The sequence below is a fragment of the Pleurodeles waltl genome, chromosome 3_1 (genome assembly GCF_031143425.1).
Source record: "Pleurodeles waltl isolate 20211129_DDA chromosome 3_1, aPleWal1.hap1.20221129, whole genome shotgun sequence".
NCBI classification, from domain to species: Eukaryota; Metazoa; Chordata; class Amphibia; order Caudata; family Salamandridae; genus Pleurodeles; species Pleurodeles waltl.
This window is the reverse complement of record NC_090440.1, coordinates 414,297,225-414,320,439: the sequence shown is the minus strand read 5'-3', so window position 1 is coordinate 414,320,439 and position 23,215 is coordinate 414,297,225. Positions and strand designations below refer to the sequence as shown.

The window sequence follows — 23,215 nt, the reverse complement described above, 5'->3', positions numbered from 1 at the left end:
AATCAAAGTTACAGTCTCTAGGGCAAGAATCATTAAAGTCTCTTTCTCTCGATTAGAGAAAGCATCAAAGTCTCTCAAAATGGCGTCGCAGCAAAGTGGGCCATAATAGCTACGAAGTCAAAATGGCAGGATGTCCGATGATAGAGAGTAATACTCTCAATGGCAATCATAGCACATAATGGCTACCTTCTTCTCGTGCACCTGGGTTTTATAGACAACAGTTCAAGTCCAGTAGGGTCTCCATTGGAGGGTTCATAGGTTAGCTTCAAATTGACCAATCAAAAACGACAGTTCTCAAGCTTTTACTTAAGCATACATTATCCTTGGAGATGGGTACGCAGATCGCAACATTGTTTCCCAATTAGCTTACTCTCAGAGCCTCCATTGTCCGCACCTGCAAGTCGACCTTGAATTAAAGAGAAAATATGCAGGCTGGCACCGACTTTAAGATAAGCATGTGAACAGTTTCTGTGGAAAAGTACAGCTTCAAGCTAAAATACACGTTTAATAGCACAGTGGAAAAATACGAGCATCTAAACCGTGAGACCAGGCAACTAGGCCAAGGCCTCCGCTAAAGTAATGCTAAGCTAAAACATTTTCAAACAAGCAAATCGTAGCACACGTTTATGATTATGTCGGATTAGTGCAATTCTAATTCACCACGTTATATAAAGCACGCGTATAAATGATGGCAAACTACTCTGAGGGCACATTTTGTCCCCGTACAATCTTTATTAATTCGGTTAATATCACACACGATTATTTCAGCACTACGTTTAAGCGTTAATAAATCAAAACCTTCATTTTCTGTTTCATCATCGGTGAGGGGGTAAACAGGCTCTGCTCCATTGGAGAGGCAAAGACATTGTTGACAGCCTAAAACAAATAAAGTCACGGAATAGAAAGCAAGCAAATAAGAGTTAGAAAACACAAAGCCACTGGTAAGCAATGGGTGGAATAGATTCCTAGGGAAGCTTTCGGCATGTCCCTAGTCTGCCTTTGCAACCAATCTGCTGGTAGACTTCGACCTAAAAACAACTTTAAAGAAGTCTCTTCTACAAATGAATGCTGTATTATTACACAAAAACTAATTAATACCATGATTGAATCACTGCTAAACCCTATTTTTCCTCCCAACTCAAATCAGGGGCACACTTATTTATTTTGTTCTTCTCTATTGGCTTTGTCCCCTAAATCTGGTAAGGGTTCCCCACTAGCATAAACAATAATACGTTTCTGAAAGAAAAAGATTGTGTTTCGCGTCAGCCGACAGTGGGTATCGTGAGGATTTTAATATTGAAAACACCTGTAAATGTCGCTTATGTGAAACTAGTGCTCTTTATTCAGTGTTGAAAACTTGATCAGCAAGCGGCATCGCGGTTGTCTACACTGTGTCTGTGGCACAAACTCACATTACAGAAAGATTCCCAAACAAGTCCGTCCTCCTACGTCATCGTCACGCAGTGTCCCTCCAATCGCAGCCTCGCTTCTCGGTCTCCATGGTGACGGCGGGTCCGGTGTCCGGACTCTTGATGGAAGTCGTAGTGGCTGACCGATCGGTGGCGAGAGGTGAGCCGGGGGAGGAGGGTGGCGAGTACCGCCGGCAGGGGGCCCAGGACTCCCCCGGAGACAGACCGGGCCGCACGGCGTCTTTAGTAACCACCATAGTGACGGCTGAAGGTGAGTGGTCAGCGGGGATGTTCACCTACGACATCGCACCTGGAAGATTTGTGAGCTGCAGCCGCATCAAAGGTTCATGTGACGCGGTTAGCAATATATGCCCTGTATTTTTGTGACTGCCTCTGCTCTCTGCGTGAAGTACTCCTACCTATGAATAACTTTTTCGCTGTCCCGATTAGAGTTTCAATTACACGAGGCTCTGTTTGCTTTTCTGTCTCTTGTTCTAAGTTAAACACTGTCAGAGGTTCGCCCTCTCGAGGACCGCGTTTTACTTCTTTCATGGAGTGTTTGTTATCAGTGACTTCGATCACTCATCAGCTGCACTAGTCTTGGATGACTTGCGCCCAAGGCTGCTGTTGCTCTTCATGAAGTTGCTTGTTTCCCTGGAACTTGACTGTTGTTCTTTCAGTTCTCATTCTGATCTAGCTTCTTCCGCCCCGAGTTACTGCTTTTGACTAACCATATTGATTTCTACTTCAGTTCCCTCTTCTGATGCAGAGGATTTATTATATATCTTTGGCAACAATAGTATTTTTATTCGCCCCGGGTATAATTTCATGTCATGACTACTGATGATCCTATGCACGATCTCCTACTTCTGGTCCACCTTGCCTGTTATTCTCCCTTAAGGTCTCCAGCTCTTCTTCCTAGTTGTCTGTTAATGTATTTTCCTTTGAGCCGACTCAAGGCAAGGTCTCAGAGCCTTTGTGAACGCGTAATCACTTGATTCTGTACCGTTACACTGGTGCACTTGCCCAGGGTTCTTCTGTCCAGAACAGCCCATCTTATTACTACTTCTGTCAGAGGGCTGTCTTGGTTCCTCTTCATAAAGTGGCTGAAAGGTCAAGGATGTTCACTGCCGCATCAAGAACGGTTCCAATGGTGTTTGTAAGAGATGTAGACGAATTTTGATTTGGAAACCCCATAATAATTTGAAGGATTATATACACATATAATGAAATAGCAACTACCTTTTTAGTGACAATGGGATCGATACTCCATCTAATAGACTAATAGAAGAATAGTGTATATGCTTATGGCTATTTGGAAAATCTGATTGCTTGGAAATATGTCTTCAGCTGAATTTCCCATTCAATCATTGACAGATCTGGTGCCATTGGCAGGTCTCCTCAGATTCCGCATTTAAGATTAAGTGACCCAACTCTCATCCAGATCATCTATGCTAATATACCCTGTGTATCTATCTACCAACTAATCAAGTTTGCCTGTAATGTCATGCCACCTCAAAGTTTTTAAGTGTTTTGTGTGTCCATACCTGGACGCTCGGGCCTATTAGGAAATCCACCCCTGAGTCCAATAAACATATTGGAGCTGTCAGTAATATACAAGAAAAATGGTATATACATCGCCACTTAACGTACATCTGCATATTATTTCTGCATTCAGTAGGTCTGCCACTCAACATATTTAGAGATGGGATACGTTACAATGACATTAATCAGTAGATCTCATACTTCAGAGTTTAATTAATTTAATTACATACCTTTTAATTAATTACATACCTATTAACTGTTTTAGGGCATGCAGTGATACTAATCACTCCAGTCATTGGATCATTCATAGTTAGAGCGATGTAACATTCAGAAAAAGCAGAAGTATTGCACCATATAAGCGTTTACTGTGAAGTGATTTAATTTCTCCTGAAGTAGAATCACAGATGGTTCGAACTATACCAAGGGAATTATAAAAATATACTCACAAACTTCAGTTACAATTATTTTTTGTTGTTAAAATAGAACAATGTGAAAGACGTGAAGGAATGAAACATGAAAGAATTTATAAAAACTGATGAAATTCAAATAACTTCATTGTCTAGCCTTGACTTTTAGCAGGGTGCCATTTACAAAGCTAGATGAAAAAAATCTGCTATTTTGGGGGCATGGGGAATTATGAGTTTCCTGTTTTTTTTTAGTGACCACACAGCCAAACACGTCTCTTGTGGCACAGAATAGTTCCTCTCTTTAGCGAACCTTCTTTCTGTCTGCTATACACTGGAATGTAAGGCCTCTCAGCACATTTATAGGGGCGCAGGCGGCACAGATTTGCTTTACATCACTGCATCTTAATTCAGAAACCCTACCGTGAACTGTAGGAGTGTCGACTGAGACGAGGTTTCTACATCATCCCTACCAAATGCTCTTTCTAACCTGATTTCATTGTCATTATGAGTGTGACATACAATATATAAGAGGAATATCTTCTTATAGTAAAAGATGGTGCGGCAGTTGAACGTTTGTGGAAACGGTGCATTCTAGGTATTAGAGCACAGACAAGGCCTCCTAAATGAGTGGAGGCAAACGAGGCTTCAGAGACATGCATGGTTGCCTCTGACCTGGGAGAAAAGCCAAGAATGCTACGACTGAGTAACCATCCGCAATTCAAACCTTAATTATAGATAACTAAGCTAAAGACACCGCTCAGATCAGCACCGATCTACAGTTACCACCATTTATACTCACATGGATGGCATTCCTCTCTGTGGATGTGAAAAAACAATGACCATCAGTAGAAGATTGAATGTATATTTGCATGAGTTTAGTCGTACACACACACACACATATATATATATATCGCTGAACAAAAAATAATGGCGCTGTAGTCCTGGAGGCTTCCATTTACAAGTTAATTTAATTGCATCAGCATTACACCAACGCGTTTCAATCAATTCGGTCTTGATCACGGTGGCTGAGTATGTTTTCAATTGCGATTTATGCTATCGCTCCTTTTAAGTCCTGATGGGCATTGTGGTACTAGTATTCTTTAGCACGCTTCCACATTAAAAGGCTGGATTTATTATTGTAAACATGCCCCTGGGGCCTGGCGCATCCTGGGGCTTTTATCAAACAAGTGCAGGAGACCATGCGTTTTTTTTGTTTTTTTTTTACAGCGAATTTGCTATGTCGCGCAAATTTGCGCAATTCTTTTTTTCAAGTGACTTTTGCACTGGTGGACTCCCACTGGGACCCCAGCACCAGAGCTAAGGGGTTAGGGTGTTCCTACCCTGCCCCTTTCCTTTTTTTTCAAGATGGCTGCCAACACTTCTTGGTTGAAGTTTTGCCAGGAAATCAAAGCTCTGCATTTCTCTGCATGAGCTCATCATTATTCGCAAAGTCATTGCAGCCCTAGATATAAAAATTTGGATTTCCTTAAATTTCTCAATAGCTACTGAACAGAATTACATCAAATGACAAAAAGCGCAATCTGCGTACCCCAAAGCTACCATTCTGCCAAATGTGGTGTAATTCTGTCCAGCAGTTCGGCCTGTAGTCATGTTCAAAACCCCTATCGGAATTAACATGGGAAACACACGTTTTTCGACTACTCCTTTATCTCCCCCCCCTGACCGATAACCCCAAAACTTTCTGTGCACAACAAGAATCACCAGCACACTTTTTTTGGGGAAATCTTGTGAAGTTTTGTGAAACGGTGCCAAAGATATAGGCGTGTCAAAAACACTTTTTCTATGGAAACAGGGTCCTAACTATCATTACCTTCTAGCGACTGCCAGTAAGTTATATAAAAAAACTTACTGTGGCAGCCGTTACAGCACTGTGGAAGATGGACCCCATTGAAATGCATCGTAGTGAATGGGAGGTTTTGAGGGTCACAAAAAGAAGAACAGATAAATAAAGGGTGATAACAGATTTTAATTACAATATAAATAATTTGTTGATGGTACCATAGTCATTTTAGGAATTGTGAGGGGTTCTAAGGTGATTTTACCCTGTGAAAAAGCCTTCTGCTAGGATTTCATGAATCATGTTTGAGAGAAAAATGTTTTCTCATGATTTTCGCACAGAAGTTATGGAACGGTGCTCCAAAAACTAAAATGAAAGCATATTTTCTGTAAGTGAGAAATTTCATAGCTATTGAGAAGGAAAGTTTCAATTCGATTAAAGACACAGTAGTGTTGATTATACATTTCTTTCTTCACTTTTTATTAAACAGCCAGTTCAAAGTTCAACTAAGAAAAAACAGGACACTATATATCCCATGGTTCATAACACTGTCTCCGTATTAACCAGTATCCAATCCAACAACAGTCCAGTTGTCCATATATGTCCTCTGTTCTCCAAGTCCTTCCTCGATTTCACTGCGGTCAGTTAAGTTCAGGCACCATCAATTCGCCGTGGCATTGTTCCTAAAAGACATTGTAATCTTTGAGAAAAGGTACTGCCTCCCAACTAATTCCACTCAAATAATTATATTCATAACTTTAAACCACATTCCTTAACATAACATAAGTTAAAGTCTGGCCCTGAGTCAGGTAAAACATTACCATAGTCCATATGGGATGTGATCATCATAATATAGTAAACATAGAATCATTCTAAAATCCAATACCACCTCTCATATATATCCTTGGTCTGGTCTCTGATTGGGTGGCAAACACAAGTACGCTGTGTTGGGTGGGATAATCCTCGCCTCATTTTCCTTAATAGAATTGAAACTTTCCTTCTCGATAGCTAGGAAATTGCTCATTCTATGTCAGGACCAGAGGCGAGGATTGTCCATGTTCAAAGGTACCTCACCACCAACGCAGTCGCTTTGTGAATCGTCTTAATGTAGAACTGTTTTAAAGGTAGACTCCGACGACCAATCAGCGACGTTCATAATATCTTCCTGCCTGCCACCTACCTGTAGGGCCTTGGAAGCCATGACACCCCTAGTGGAGTGTACTCCAAGGACCTGAACATTGATTCCTGCTTCTTCCATAATCCACTTTACCCAACTTGAGATAGATGAGTAGGACACTGCTTTAAAAGGCTTCTTGATAGAGATTAACAGCTGTCTTTCTCCAGGTGGACAATACTCTGCTGCCATCTCTTTATAAGCCTTCAGGCATCTGACCACACATAATTTAGGTGAACAATCAAAAGCAGGGTAAGTTATTGACCTGGTAATGCATTTGGTTCTTCTAGATATAGTAGATGTGACTCCCTCTGGCGAAAACACTGTAGCAAAGATGTCCTGTGCTCTCACATTGGGGATGCCCTTTTACAAGATATGAGGCATAGCAGTACGGCCAACTTCACTAATAGCTCCTTCCTCAAGAGATAATGGTTATCCTGCCATCAAGGCAGGAAGCGTAACTCTTTATTAACATCCCAAATATCTGAGTATCGGGGTTCCTTGGTGTTGGATCTGGCCCTTTTTACAGGGTCATTCCCCAACCTTTTTGCCTTCTCCTCCTAATTCTTCTGACCCTTTTTGCTGACGTTATGACTCTGGTCACTTTATCACTGCTAATCAGTGTTAATGTGCATGTGCTCTCCCTTGTACCTGATTGGCACATAAAATTTACTTGTAAGTCCCTTGTAAGTGATACCCCTATACCCAGGGCCTGTAAATTAAATGCTACTAGTGGGCCTGCAGTGCTGCCTGCGCCACCCACAGAAGTAGCCTTTCAAACCTGTCCTAGGCCTGATAGCGCAGGGCCAGCATGCACTGTTTACTGCCACAGGGATCTGGCATCTAAATTTGTTTGCCAGGTCTGGAACTTCCCTTTCACTACATATACATCACCCCTACGGTAGGCCCTAGCTAGCCCTATGGGCAGGGTGCTATGTATGTAGAAGGCAGGACATATGCCTGGTTGTGTGGCCTATCCTGGTAGTGACAAACAGCCTATTTGGTTTCTCACTGCTGTGAGTGCCACCTTCTCATAGGATTGCATTAGAAATGTCCCACCTTATATCTGGGTGGTATTGTCTGATCTATGAGGGGCAGCATAGGCATGTTTGGTATGGTTGTAATGGTAGTGAGATATGCTGCTTACTGGTGTAAGTGGGTTTCTTATCGCCATAATAGAAATGCCACTTCTAGAAATTGAGCAGTTCTTTGTGCTTATACCTCTGGTGTTTTGCAATTTGACTCTAATCCACGTCTGGGGCAGAGTGACAGTTGGGCTCTGTGCATACTTTTCAGACAGCATGTACACAGGAAGGGTGGAGGTGTCGCAGAAGTGCATCTGCATATTGAATTGTCTTCCTGAGCTGAGAGAAGGAGAGGCGGGGCACACCTGCATTTGTAAAGGCTCTGCCCTGACCTCACACAAAGAGCTCGTTTACCCCCTACTGATGTCTGGAGCCTGTGCTGGAGGAGAAAGGGGACACTCCTGGAACCAGTTGTAACTGGTTGGAACGTCTTCTCCCCATCATTGAAGTTGCTTGGCAAAACTGAGTATAAGTACAGAGGATTTATTTTCCCTATAAAGACACACATGAAACATACTTGGAACTGAACACAGAATGCTCACCAGGAACCGTCTTGGACTGCTGCTGCTGTGCCGACCTGTGACCTGCTGGGTCACTAGGAGGAACTGCCACTGAGTGCATACCCCTTGTGCTGGCCTGTTTGTTGGGACCTGACACTCTGTGCTTCACTTGTGTCCCCTCCCCCTGCAATTGTTAGCTTTTCAGCACGTGAGGAGCGCTTCATTTTATGGATTCAGCAAATGAGGAGCGCTTTTTCCTACTCGGAGCGCCAGGACCCTCGAGTGTGTCCGAAACGCGCTTACCCCAGGTGCCCCCAGGGTGCGGGGTGACGAAGACAGGAGGGATTCCAGAGTGATTGTGCCCCCAGGGGACTAGGGCGCTCTGAGGAGTGCCCTCAGAGCACATGAGGGTACCCACTGCGGGGTTCTCATCATTGCTACCCTAATAGAAGCCACGATTGCCTGCCGATGGGGAAGAAGAAGAGAGGGCAGCCAGAGGACGCGGGAGACCTGGTGAGGCTCCAGCCACCATCTCCAGGAGGAGCGTGGCTCGCTGGGGGAGGTGCGTGTCTCCCCCTCTTCCTGCGGCCACCTCAAGGACGCAGGCGGCTGCAGGCTTTGTGTACATCCCCGCGCAGGGACCCCGAAGACAAGGTCCCCTGCAGAGAAGAACCAGGCCCATAGGGCTCCGTGAAGGAGGGGGAACACCCCGGTCATGGGAAACGCGTGGCGTCTTCAAATATGAGGGGCAGGGCAAATATGAGGGGCAGGGCATGCCCCTGACACGCGCCAGATCATAAAGGTCCCCGGCCCGCCCAAAGTTGACTCAGAAACGCCGCATTCACCAGATCCCTGACCCTAGGAGCACATGGACTCATGCCTGGCCATTATGGGGCTCCAGTCTACTGATTTTTCCATGTGATTATGGTGAGAAGGCATTTACAGTGATGTTCTGGCATTTCCTTTGTGCAGTGTGTTCATTAGGACGGGTGAAGTAGTGGTAATGTGGTTACTGTGACCCTACCTTTAGGGTGATAGGTTTGATAACTTGCCATGGCATCTCTTTAGTAAGGTTTTCCTGACTACCGCTTATGTTGCAAAAAAACAGTGTCCTATGTGTAATTCATGACTACTACTGGCTTTCGCAGAATAATAGTACTGTGTAATGTTCTGACAACTGCTTGGGTAGCAGGGTATTACTGACATGTGTGTTTGGTCTAATGATGTGTACAATACAGTTTGTTTTGATATAACTTGTTGTTGTGTTTCCTTTGTGGTGTATTTATTACGCTATGTGTGTTGTGTGTGTTGTGCAATCACTTTACACATTGCCTCCAGGTTAGGCCTGACTGCTCATGCCAAGCTACCAAGGGGTTGAGCAGCGGTTATCCTGGGTGTGTAATCCCCTCGCCCTGACTAGAGTGGGTGGGTTCTGCCTGGTTTAGGTGCATACCCTACCCAACCAGAAACCACATTTCTATCACTGGGGTCTAGACATCCTGGTGCCTTTGAGTAATTTGCAAATCCAAGATGCTTCCTTACCAGTGAATTTTGAAAAGAGCGTGACCCACCAAGATCGCTGCTGTTACTGTGCAGTATGATAGGCCAGAATCAGCAAATTCCGCAAAAAAGTTTAGGATATCTGTAATTTGGGCCCCCATAGGATCCAAATGTTTCTCCACACACCTAGAAACCCACGGTTCCATGCTGATCTATATCTCTTACAAGTCTCTGGGGCCCAAGCCTGTTGGAGGAGTCTTTCAGCCTCTCTCAAAAGCCTGCTGTCTTCCCATCGATACCAGAAATTCAACATGCCATGAGTTTGAGATGGCCCTGAAGAACTAGAGGGAGTGGCTGACCCAGTGGGTCCAGGACTATCCGCAGGAAAACCGGGAAGTTGTCAGAGAGTTCTAGAAATGTCAGAAACCACACCTGTGCTCTCCATAGGGGAGTTACCAGGACAACTGATGCCTTCTGTCTACACACTTGAGCTGTCACTCTCAGTATTGGCATGAAAGGAGGGTAGGCAAAAGCTTGCTCGTTCCCCCATTCCTGCAGGAACGCATCTACTGCCACCGCCCCCAGCGCCAACTGAAGTACCTTGGCAGTTGTGTGTTCAGTCTGGACGAAAAGAGGTCCACTGAACATGGACCCCAACAATCCATGAGAGCAGTAAAGACCCTCCTGTCCCGCTGCCAGTCTCCGTTGTCCTCCAAATGTCTGGAGTTCCTGTTCGCTAGGGTATTCTGTGTACCCAGAAGATATTCCGCTGACACCAAGATTTGGTGCTAGAGGCAGTAATGCCAAAAATCCTTTGCCAGTTCCGCTAATGCCCTCGAGTGAACCCAGGCAGTTTATGTACTGGACTGTGGACACATTGTCCATCCTGAAAAGAATAGAACAAGAAACTCTGTCTCGCGTCAGGAACCTGATCACGAAAGACACCGCCAGCAGTTCCCAGCAGTTGTTATGCAGGTTGAAGTCCTGCTGAGTCCAATGGCCTCTCATCGAAATCTCTCCATATCTGGCCCTGGCGGCTGACATCCGATTCTATAATCAGATCCAGAGAGGATCCAAAGATCGCTCTGCCATTCCAGGCCTCCCACCACTGTTACTCCATCCTTGCTTCCTGAGAGATGGATATCAACTCTCAGTAAGTTACTCCCCATCTGAGGTGCCACTCCTTCAAACATTGTAGGACTCTGTAATAAAGGGGCCTGGGGAATATGGCCTCGATCAAGTACGACAGTAGCCCCACAATTCTGGCCACCTGTCTGAGGGAGATCCTGACCCTCCTCAGATCTTTCCCCAGCTCCTTCTTGATCTTGGCTACCTTCTTGGTTGGAAGGCTTAGAGAGGCTGCATTGAAGTCTTTGAGGAAACCCAGAAAGGTCATAGTCTGGGTGGGAATAGACTCCGATTTCTCCCGGTTTATCACAAACCCCAGTTCCTGAAGCAATACAATAATCGTTTTCGTGTGACACAGACGCTGGGAGCGGGACTGATCCATAAGGAAGAGATCGTCCAGATAAATTATCAGGCATACCCCTTTAGTCCTGAGGTGTTCCACCACTGGTTTGAGCAGTTTTGTGAAGCACAAGGGTGCTGACGTCAGTCAGAATGGGAGAGATTTTAATTGGAATACTTGTTGCCTCCATATAAACTATAGAAACCTGCGGTGTGGGGGAAAGATTGGGACAGTGATGTAAGCGTCCTTGAGGTCCAACCGTATCATCCAATCCCCTTGAAGGAGGAGATCCCTGTGCATGTGGATGCCCTCCATCTTGAAGTGACTGTACACCACCCAATCGTTGAATGCCCGTAAATTGATGACCGGACAGAAACCTTTGTCTACTTCTCTGCCAGAAAGATATGGCTCAGAAAATCCCTGGGGTGGAGTTCTGAGCTGCCGATGGCCCCTTTTGTAGAAGTTGCTGCACTTCCGACTCTATCAATGCCATGTCTGTTGCTGAGAAAAAAATCTGTTTTGGCGGTGCCTCAGAACTCTATGTGGAAACACTCCACTGTCTGTAACACCCAGGTGTCGGATGTGATGTCCGCCCATCTGTGCGCAAACCTCCTCAACCTCTCCCCCAGAGTTCGAGGGGAAGAAGGGATAATGCTTACCGTTGGGCCCTCTGGGGGCGTTTGCTCTGCCACGGGGACCTCGATTGGGACTATCCTTCCCTCTCCCCAGTTGAGGAAGAATGTTCCTTGTCGTCTATCCCGCCGACCATTATTTCTCTTGGCGTAGGTTCCTTGGGGCCTTTCTGTTTGGGACGGCTAGAGAATGGACCGCTACCTCTTCCGGCCCGCCAGCATCCTTCCCAGGGAAGATCTTTTTAATGGATGTCGGTGTCTTGTCCAGCGCCGAAAAAGTTGCCACGATTTTCCCCAATTCTAACCAGAAAGAGGTCGCCAAACAGGTGACTCAGGGTGACCACCCCTGCTTCCGAATCTGAGAGCTCCCCGAGTTTAGGGTTGATTTTTATGAGTAGGGAGCGGCGCCTCTCTACTGAGATGGCACAATTGGTGTTCCCCAGGAGGCAAACCACCCTCTGGGCCCATCCTGCCACTCTATCCGTGAGCAAGGGTCTGCCTATGTGCTTCATCTGTTCAGCCAGCTGAATAATCTGTCAGGGGTCCCAACACATCTAAAACTTAGCCCTGGCACTCCCTCCAGGAATAATCAATATCCTTTTTAGGGTCCTTAATGTACTTCCCAAACAAAGTGCACATTTTAGGGTCAATGTCCGGCGTAGCCATCACTTTTACCTCCAGAGTAGAGCAAAGGCACTCCGCCAGTAGTCTGGCCAGAACTTCCTTGTCTACAGACTGTCTGATCTTGCTGGCCACGTATTCCATTACGTTTTGGTCCAGTTGCCACTCTGAGGACCTGGGGTGATAAATACCCTTCGGGTCGAACATGGCTGAGATGGACGTGTCTCCTTCGTCAGGGTTTGGCGTGGCCGTAGCCCGTCGACATGGCCAACCAGAGTTGCGATCCTCTTCCGAGGATGTCTCTCCATCTGTGTCACCCTCTCCCTGTACGAGTTACCCTTCGCCAGGGTCAGATACATGGTTGACCTCGTTACCAGTCTCTCTGGGCCATACGCCACCCCGGAGGGTGCCTGCTTTAACGTGCGTGCACTCTTATGGAAATCTTTGGTGAGATGCTCGAAGCTGTCCAGGTGCCCCACGTCACATTTGAGTAATTTCTTGGGGGCTACTGATTTATTGCCACTCGGGGCTGCCCCGTATCCCCAAACATTCCTTCCCCGATAGAGACCTGGGCTGTCAACTTGGCCACACTCTCCTGCAAAGGGGCCAGGGCCTTAACAGTGGCCTGCAATAAGATGGCATCCACCTCTGGTGGAAGGTGGCGCTCAGACGGGCTCATCTCTGTAGGCATGTTGGGAGAATATTCGTGGTCCTGCAGGGACTGCATCAAAAGAGGGTGTGAGCACACAGATGATGGAAAAAGGAAAAAGTCCTGTCTAAAAATGTCCAGTAGATAATGTGGGCAGCCCCCTGCAGTGCTCTGCCAGCCTAAAGCAATTGCTCCTGAAGGGATGTAACCGCTAAGTGGTAACATAACCGGTCCCTCAGACGGGCTCTAACTTACCACTAAAGCGATGCCCTGCGGGGGTTGGAAGGGGAATATAGGAGTTCTGTACTTAAACAGAGCTCCTTATCCGCAACCTGATCCGTTTCGTTGCATGCAATTCGGGCCACAGTAGTGCCATTAAAGAGCGCCTTCTGGTAGACCCAACGTGTAATCGAGAAGTGAATCTGTGCTCGGGCTGCCGCCTGCCACGTAATCACTTCCTCAATATGAGCAATTTACTAAGATAAAACAATATAAGAATAGCTGCACACAGTATAAATAACGTTATATGGCTAGTCAGATAAGGTGAGAGGGACTTAACTAACTCTCTGAGCAGTGAAGAAATAGGAAGGACTCGGAGAACAGGGGATATATATGGATAATCGGACTGTTTTTGGATTGGACAGTGGTTACCACGGAGACAGTGTTATGAACCATGGGATGTGTAGTGTTCTATTTTTTCTTTGTTGAACTTTGAACTGGCTGTTTAATACAAAGTGAAAAAAGAAATGCCTAATCTCCGCCTCCGGTCTTGACTTAGATTTCACACTATCTTTCTCAGCCATATGAGGATGAAGTCTGACATTCTCAGTAAAACATGTGCTTCCAACAGGAGCAGCCTGTCAGTTGATTCCCTGGTGTTCTACTGCAGTCTCCTAGAGTGTTCTAAAGAACAACTAGCGCGCTAACAGTCTTACTTATGACAAAAGTTTGGGACATGTGAAGCCGTCTTGATTGAATCAAACTGGTAAAACTTAAAACATTTAATTTAGTTCATTTTGGCATAGGAATTATAGTTGATGCTGTAGAAATTAAAATTAGGACACATTTTAAGTGAGTTCGCAAATATCTTCCTCTTCTAGTTCATGAAAACATTCTGACATGCAGACTGAAACATGCACTTATTCAACACCAGCAGCAGACTGTCATTTAACTCTCTGGTGATCATCAGCTTTACTACAATGTTCTAATGAGCAACTAGAATGCTAGCATTCCGAATATATGCAAAAAGTGTGGCACATCTAAATGCCATCTTGATGGAATCGAAGTAGAAAACTGAAAGCATTTTCTACGGAGGATATTGCAGTAAATGAGGAAATTAGGGAGCTTCATAACAAATAAGTCTCCCAAGATGGCTGTCAGAGAATAAGGAGCCCAAATGTAGCTCAAATATCACCCAAATGTAGCCCAAGTATAGCCCAATGACATCAGTGTGCAAAACATTTAATTATTTTTTTTTTTTTAATTTTATACTGTGCAGACTTGACCCACATGTATTGGAGTGCTTTAATGAGCATCAGTTACATTACACAAGGAAATTGTTTTTTTGGTTTTAGGCATGGGGAGATTAAGGGCCTGATTTAGAGTTTGGCAGATGGGGTTACTCTGTCACAAACATGACAGACATCCTGTCCGCCATATTGCGATCTCATTATATCCTATGGGAATCGTAATACGTCGGACGGGATATCCATCACGTTTGTGATGGAGTAACCTCTCTACCAAACTCTGAATCAGGCCCTAAGTGATTTGCCCAGAATCACAGGATGTCGAGGTGACACAGAAACTTGAACCTGGTTCCCCATTTGCAAAGCCTGCAGCTCTGTCTGTAACACCATGTCCTCTCCACTAAGTGTAAAAAAAAATAAAAAAATCAAGTGATGAACTGGATGAAAAAACATAAAGATAGTAAATAACTTATAAGTTATTTGTCGCTATTTAAGAACTCAGAAAGTATGTTCTTAGACATTTTTAGAACGCTAACTATAATTTCTGTGGGAATAAGACCCTCTCATTTTAATAATTTCTAAAGGAAATGTATTATGTATTACAGTTTTGATTACATCAAGATGACGTTAGGTGTGCCATACTTTTGTAATAAACATATTGGCAATCTAGTTGTTCATTATAATATTGTGGGGAGGCAGAGGTCAGGGGCACAGACTCGGATAATTGAGGGCTGGGAGGAGGGTGCAAAGGCAACAAGTTGAGCATGCTGGGCATGCAGGAGGGGCATTGGCAGCACAACAGACAATGGAGGGCAGGGGAAAGGGCAGCAGGGGCAACAAACCAACCATGCAGGACAGGCAAGAGAGGCTGTGGCAATATACCAAACCATTCAGGGCAGAAGGAAGAGGCAGTGGCAGTACAACCATACATGCCAGCAGACCCTAAAAGAGATTTATTTTACCCGTCTCCTGCTTAAAACCTCCTCTTTTTAAATGTAAGTCAATGAGCAAAGTCAATTCCCCAGTTTTTTTTCAAAATCTTCTTATTACCAAGTTTTAAATGTTGGCAAGTATTGTACATTGGATCACGGAGGGCTGGAGGAATGGGGTAGGGACATGGGCTTGCATTACAGAGGGCATGAGGGAGATGAGCAGGGGCACCAAACTGACCTTACAAGGCAGGCGTCGGGGGTTGCAGCAGCACAATACACCACACAGGGCACGCGGGAAGCAGTGCACCACAACGGACCATTGAAGGCAATAGGGAGGGGACAGGGCCATTCCCCTTGGACAACAGAGAGCAGAGTTGAAAGAGGCAAGGTCAGCAAGCTGACCATACTGATCAGACAGAAGGGACTGTTCCAGGATAACAGACAATGAAGGCCAGGAGGGAGGGGTCAGGGACACAATAAGAGACCAGACATGGCAGGAGTGACGGGACAGGGGCCTGCACATGGAAAAGGAGCAGCAGACTGACCATGGAGAGCATTTTGCTGCTCGTGCCCTCTCCATGCACTGCTAAATGCCATAGGTATTACATCACTCATGACATCTTCTATGACATCATTGATAATATCACTGTAGCGTTTGCAGTAAAATTATTGATGAGAAAACTGAGCATGGTGAGGGCGTGAGTTATAGTTACCTTAGGGCACGACTTATAGTTACTTGAAAAAACTCTAACAGCTGAATTTCTCTGGTTTTGTGCATGTAAAATCTGAACCTAACTATAACGTCCCTGTAACCTTTGTTTTTTTTTTAGTGGGGAAACAAAAGAAATATATAAAAAAAAAAAAAATATATATATATATATATATATATATATATATATATATATATATATATATATATATATATATTTAGAGAGAGAGCATTGTCCTACCCAATGTTAATTATTGTATCATATATTTTGTTCAGAGTAAAGTAGAGAGGGAACTTCTGAAGATATAATCTGTAATACCTCCTTGGCTTAAATTGCACAAACCATTTGTGCCATATCTCTTAGCAATCTGCCTCTTATGTCTATGCCCTAGTTTTCATTCCCTAAGCTTATATTGATGCACTCTTGTATTTCCTATACTGGCGATGCAGGAGGCCACAGAAATAGGAAGCACAGATCGACACAAGTTGCACAGAGATATTGGCCCTGATTCCAACTCTGGCGGGCAGGCGGTAACCGCCAATCAGCCGCCACGCGGTCAAAAGACCGCTGGCGGCATTCCGACCTTCCCGCTGGGCCAGCGGGCGCTAACAATGTTAGCGCCCGCCAGCCCAGCGGGAAGGGGGCCTGCAACACTGAAGCCGGCTCCGAATGGAGCCGGCGGTGTTGCAGGTGTGCGACGGGTGCATTTGCACCCGTCGCGCTTTTCACTGTCTGCTAGGCAGACAGTGAAAAGCAGGCTGGGGCCCTGTTAGGGGGCCCCTGCACTGCCCATGCCAGTGGCATGGACAGTGCAGGGGCCCCCAGGGGCCCCAGGACACCCGTTCCCGCCAGCCTCTTCCTGGCGGTGCAAACCGCCAGAAACAGGCTGGCAGGAAGGGGGTCAGAATCCCCAAGGCAGCGCTGCTTGCAGCACTGCCCTGGCGGATTCGCCCAGCCGGGGTTAAAACCGGCGGGAAACCGCCGGCCCCGGTTTTCTGACCGCGCACCGCCAGCCTGTTGGCGGTGCTTCCGTCATTCGCGGCCCTGGCGGTCTTTGACCGCCAGGGTCGGAATGACCCCCATAGTGTGTGTTTTTGTGCTGCTCAAGCTTGCATATATTGGCACTTGGAGCTCAAACCAAATGGTTTTCCAGTTCTTGCTTAATTGTGTTCCAGTTGCTGCATCACAGCTGATTTTTCAACAAGCCTAAGCACCAAGACAATGTTTTAGATTTCATTTAAGTACCTTTTGTGATAAGAATTATTCTATGATAGACTTAAGTGCTACTTTTATAAACTACTGGGTTAGCAGAGTTGTAGGTTATCATTTATTTAGATTGAGCTGCACTCACTTTACTCTTTAAAACTTGACCTTGATTAAACAATTATTCAACGCTGTCAAAAACTGTTCAAAAAATAAATTCTTGGTAAACTAGTCTTTTTCATACCTTTTCATTTAATATTTTTGGACTAGAAAAGTATTTTTATATTAGATGATGTTTTGGTTTCTACTATAATTGGATTGAAAGGAAGGGATATTACATTGCAGTTTTTTCGAGGGATATATCTTTCTTTAGGACTAAGAGTGTGGTGAGAGAACTGTATATGTGGAGGAAATAATGTTAATTTTGTATAATCTTTAACATAACCAGCCAAATAATTTGTACCTGAATAGTAGCAAATACATACTTTTTTCCTCAGTCATGTGTGTCATTTTGTTAGGTTTGATGTGCATTGTACTTGCACCAATTTTGGCAGAAATGTTGTATTCTACACTTAACTTAAGGGGCTGTGGGTCAGCCCCCTTCAGTCACTGGCTTCTTTTGCTTTTAAACCATTAGCCATTGTCTAAAGACATTGACAATCCCCTCTTGACTAGCCCACATGAGTATTTTAGTCTCACTGTTTTTCTATTGGCTTTTACCTCTGTTGTAGTGCATAAGGAACTATTTTATGTTTGAATCAATCATCGAGCCACCCAGTAGTACTGGGGAGGAATTGTAGTCAAAAGCACCTGAAACATGGACTATAGAAAACACTTTGGGGAAAATAATAGGTCTGGCTTTGGGTACCAGCTTTTGAATTTCTCAGTGCTTCTTAAAATTATATTGTTGATGGAGCTGCTGGACTCAAAAAGCATGTGTTGCCATGTTTGTACATATCCCAATGTACTCATTGTGAAAGAGCAGAATCATATAACTCCCAGTGAGGTTATCCAGTAGCTAAAGTGGGCTGACCTATTGCCCCATTTTGTATGCTTTAGTGGGCAGAAGAAAAATGTGAATGACACAACAGACCAATAGATGAAGAGGGCTGGCTGCATACCCTTATAAGTAGGTATATGTTGTATATAATGTTCGTAAAATCAGAAGGTCTTGGTGAAAGCCGGACATAAAAGGATTTCTTTATTTTCTGTTGAATCCATTTTCATGTGCTTTTGTTTTCAGACTCGTTGGCTATGTTTTCCTTTTGCATAGAATGTGCACACCTGATCTGCTCACCATACAAACTTCAAAAGTTTGTCTTTGCCAATGTTTGTATAGATTGCAGTGCATGTTCCAGGCTAAGTGCAATGTTTCAGATCAGAAAACATTATTTCAACTGGCACTGTATGTGGATATGTGTGTAATAGTACAGCTGATGATATCCTTTCTCAAATCCTGAAACAGGAGAGAGCATGACTTTGCTATCTGGAGATACTCATATGTTGAAGCCATGTGTGCTTTGACTACACATCTTCTACCAAAAAGAGTGACTGAGAAGATGAATAATGTCACCCCAGCTTCCCAGTTGTATAAGATAGATATAGGCATGACTCTGTAATATACATGTATGATCTCTCTAAACCACCTGTCTCATCAGGGAATCCCCAGGTAGTTTTATTAGAACTCTTACCCACTGGGATTGCCAGTGGCATCCTTCATCATATAATTCTCATGCAGAGACGTATTGTCTCTGCACTGGCTCTGCCTTGGCCAGCTAGGAAGCTCTTTGATGTATTTATATGAGATCCTTGGTAAAGTTAAAAATAAAAAGGGGACACTTGAGAAATTACTAACTTTAGCGTCCTTTGGTCGATATGTTTCAGCCACCTTAGTTTGCTACTATTTTATTTAGCTCTCATCTGGACCTCACACAGATCCCTTAGTATCTTCTTATTATCAAGCTGTTTCCAAACATTTTTCTTCTTTGCTAGCTCTCCTACCCCAATCTGTGATTCTCACTATTCACAACCATGCCACACCATGTCAGGTATTCCCACTTATGCAAACCCCCTTAGTCTTGTCTCATTAGGGTTCCTGTGGGTCTGAAAGAAATATCTAAAGCATTCACTGTAATGTAGTCATAACTATTCACATTTTGTTGTGTCACATTGTGAACACTGCACACAAAGCCCACTTTTATTATTAATTCTTCAGTGACTGTCGTGCAAGAGCCAATGCCAATACTCAATAAAAAACCATTAGTGAAAATATCTCTAATTTTAGCATAGTGCAATCAACATAGATATGCATCCTTCAAAATTGACATCAAAAACATTTCATAGGTATAATCAGCTTTTTTTGACTTGCGATGTTGGCAGAGGTAGGCGAGTCCTATTAGCATACACTAAAATGTAATGCAGAAAACACAAAAAGCAATCGATACAGAGCATCACATTACTCTGAAAGTTCGAGCATCAATGAAGAACAATGGGGCAGATGCAAGGGCAAATGCAGGGGCAGACCTAGGGGAAACCATGGAATACTTATGGGAATTTCCCTCCATCTATCCTCTACAAACCTCGTTACCACCTCCACCACCACAGTACTATGGGTGGATGAATCCATACAGCTTACACCCACCACCCCCAAAATTCCCCTACAATAACAGACTGCCTTATTTATACAGAAGCAAAGGACAGCCAAGAGGAAGGTGAAAACAATCCGGTACAATGGGAGGACATTCAGCAGAGAGTACAGACACGAGGCATGACCAGAGACACAATAGGGGGCCCGAGTACAAGTACAAACTAGTGATAAATTTGACACAAAAAGCTCTAAGTGAGAAACAATTACATTCTGGATAAATTTATGCTTCCTTGTGAGTTATCTTAGTTTTTTTCAGAAATTAAAATTTAAAGCATATTTTGCTGGGACACTAACAGTTACACATAAGGGTGACGCAGACTCACTGAACAAATCATCCTATAGTCCACCCACACAAAATGTACCAGTAGAAATACATATCTTAGCACAGGCTGTTACTAAGGAAATTTATAATATTCACCCCACCAAGTTGAGATCCTTCCACAACATGTCAGGGAAGAAAATATAGCTCTCAATGAACTGAGAACAGACACTGAAATCAAAATAAAGCCAGCACCACATGGCAGATGGGGTAATAATACAGAGAAGAAAAGAGTGCCTATGACTTTTAAGTCTTGAAAACAATAATTCAATTTTGATTACAGATCCCACACAAAAGCTGCTCAAAAAAGTGAATGATATTGTGGGGAAGCAGAAATGGGGGGCTCTATATCAAGGAATTAAGCTGAATTTATTGTTAACCCCAAGCCAGTAACTCCTTATTTTAAGAGCCTCCCTAACATGCATAAGAACAAGGTCCCTCCCCTAGGACACCCTATTGTGTCGGGCATTGGTTCAATGTTGGAACCATTCTCACAATTCTGCGTTCTCTTTCTTGCAACCTCTGGTATAAATAACTCCCACTTACATTAAGGAGGCGAATGATCTCCTGATCCTCCTGAAAGACATGCATTTAGATCCAAGAAATAATCTGCTTATTGGCTTGGACATAGAAAGCATCCATACCAGTCTACCCCAAGAGGAGACATTTGAAGTTCTTGAAGAACTCTTATTGAGTGAAACACAGGAGCATTCTATCCCTTGACATTTAGTTCTGGAATGTGCATGGTCGGCACTAACACAGAACCTTTTTGAATCCAAAGGTACCCTACTGTATAATTACAGACCCACGGAACATGATTGGGGAGTATCTTTGTCCTAAGTGTGGTGGGTCTGTATGTATATAATTCTGAAAAGAAATTTGTCTTGAACACTACCAACCCCTTTCTCACTCAGTTAAAAATTTGGGGGAGATATATAGATGATATCTTCGTGATCTGGGAGGGTGATACAGATTCAACCATGCCTTTTTTTCATCACTGAACAACTGTTATGCCAATCTTAAATTCGCACACAATAAATAGAGGAGAACTTGCATTTCTAGATGTTTAAATCACACCGAATCATGACTATTTTCGGGCAAAAACCCATAATAAGCCTACTGACAGGAATAGCCTGTTAAAATATAACAATTTAAATCCCAAGCCATTGAGGGAATTTTCCCTCTGGCCAATTGTTACTTTTCAGGAGGAACTGCAGTAAAATAGAGGGTTTAAACAAAAAACAGGCAGAGACCCTAAAGCTTAAATTAAGAGGATGAGCCAATCCTGAAAAGATTATTGAGAGATCATTTAACATCAGAATCGAAAGGGCCTAGTGAAATCCAAAGAAAGGACTGAACAGGACCAACATTTGGTCTGTGTGACTACGTATAACCCAGGCTTGAAGTAGGTGAAGATCATTAATAAAAACTGGCACATACTCAATACAGGCTCACTGAAATAGGAAAACCCTTTATTTTCTCACAAACGGGGAATTAGCTTAAGGTACATTTACTCCATATCATATGGAAGGTACGAGGAATACTTCAGTCCTGGAGGCAGTCAAAATCCCAGCAGGGGCAGGACTGCCCATGTTAGGGCTTGCCTCACAACTCATCCACATCAAGTGCTTTGTCATTTAAGACAATCTTACATTATCACCTGGGAAGGCACGGAAATTACTGAACTCTTCTTGTTAAATATCACTGATGTCTCATGCCCTAAACCCATCTTGCTCCAGAAATGCTACAATTTGTTTAAAAGCTTTGCTTGATTGTGACCATATTTGAGGGTGCATGAGCATTTTTAAAGGAGTTACAAATTCATTTTCAGGGCTAATTAAACACATAATAATAATTTTTACTTTGTGGAGCATCTGATGCAGGATTACATTGAGAGATCTTTAGAATAAGGAGAAACCTCTGATGGAACACATAAAAATCACGTAACTTTACAATAAAGGTGAGAGGACTAGTGAAGCCTTACAAACATTTTTACTCATAGATAGCAATTCAGTTTATTTCACCCTTTTAAAACCCTGTTCTTAATACCCTCGAAAGCACCGTGCTAAGCTTAAACACTGAACTTATATAGCAAATCATTTGTACTAAGATATACCCTGCTGGAGGGATTCCCATGATTTTAGGGCCAGTTGTAAAGGCAGCTTTTCAGGGACTACATGCAATCTACCCTGACACACTATTAAGAGAATCAAATGCTGTACAAATTGCCACCTCACTTAAGTAAACTAGCTAGTACATCATTCACTGGATCTTTTCCAATTATTTCATTTATTTTATTGCGCTATAACACACATGACTAACATCACTATATAGCTCTGCCACAACCAGATCCCACTGCTCAGTCGAGGAAATTACCAGCACATTTCACAGGACAATAATGAATCCAGAAGTCAAGCATAATGTTTGATGAGCTCAAACTTACTCATCTTGTCGAATGTCACACATCTAAATCTAGGAGGGTAAAGCTAATTCAGCCATCTGCTCCAAAGTTTTAGGGGGAAGCCCATGGTTTTATATTCTGACTCCTCAGCCTCCGCACATATGTTCATACCTTTTTACCACTCCTCCAAAGGTGGGGCGGTGGGAGATCTCTAACATTTTCCTGTATCTCTTTTGGAAACTAAGAGACCAATGAAAGACAGTCTTCTCCAAGCTCAGACCCCACCCCCATCAGTCATTATCCCAAGCAGGGGGATTCGAGGATCAGTGGCAAGTGGCCTTCCACAGACTTGTGCCAATACATTGTATATTCTAGACCACTACATGTGGATTACAGCAGTTCCACAATATTTGAAAGAAACTACTCATACTCAAGTGGCATTGAAGACATAAATCATCCTTACCTTTCCCTATTTTAAATAACCTATATAGCGTATAATACACCCTGTGAAAGTACTTTAAGTGTAGCAAACACAGACTGCTGAGATGATCAGCTGACTGACAGCCATGTTAGCCACTGCCTAATCTTCATTCTGCAGGGGCTCCTAGTCTCTTGCCCTCTACTGTTGGATAGATTGGAGGGGGTCCATGGTATTTACAACCAGCGACTTGTAGGTATGGGAAATACCATTATTCTCTAATTTGCCTAAGGCAAATTCTGAATGAAGGGTGTTGAATTTCGGAATTGTG

At 43.8% G+C, this 23,215-nt stretch overlaps 1 protein-coding gene across 2 annotated transcripts in view; it reads left to right on the top strand.

Moving 5' to 3' along the window:
- Nucleotides 1-1,512: 1,512 nt before the first annotated feature.
- The window catches only part of TTLL13 (tubulin tyrosine ligase like 13), a 309,143-nt gene continuing 287,440 nt past the window's right edge, over nt 1,513-23,215 (top strand). For both annotated transcript variants that reach the window (XM_069222660.1, XM_069222659.1), the window contains exon 1: nt 1,513-1,680. In XM_069222660.1, coding sequence (XP_069078761.1) covers nt 1,533-1,680 — 148 coding nt within the window. In that variant the 5' untranslated portion in view covers nt 1,513-1,532. The remainder of the gene's footprint in view (nt 1,681-23,215) is intronic.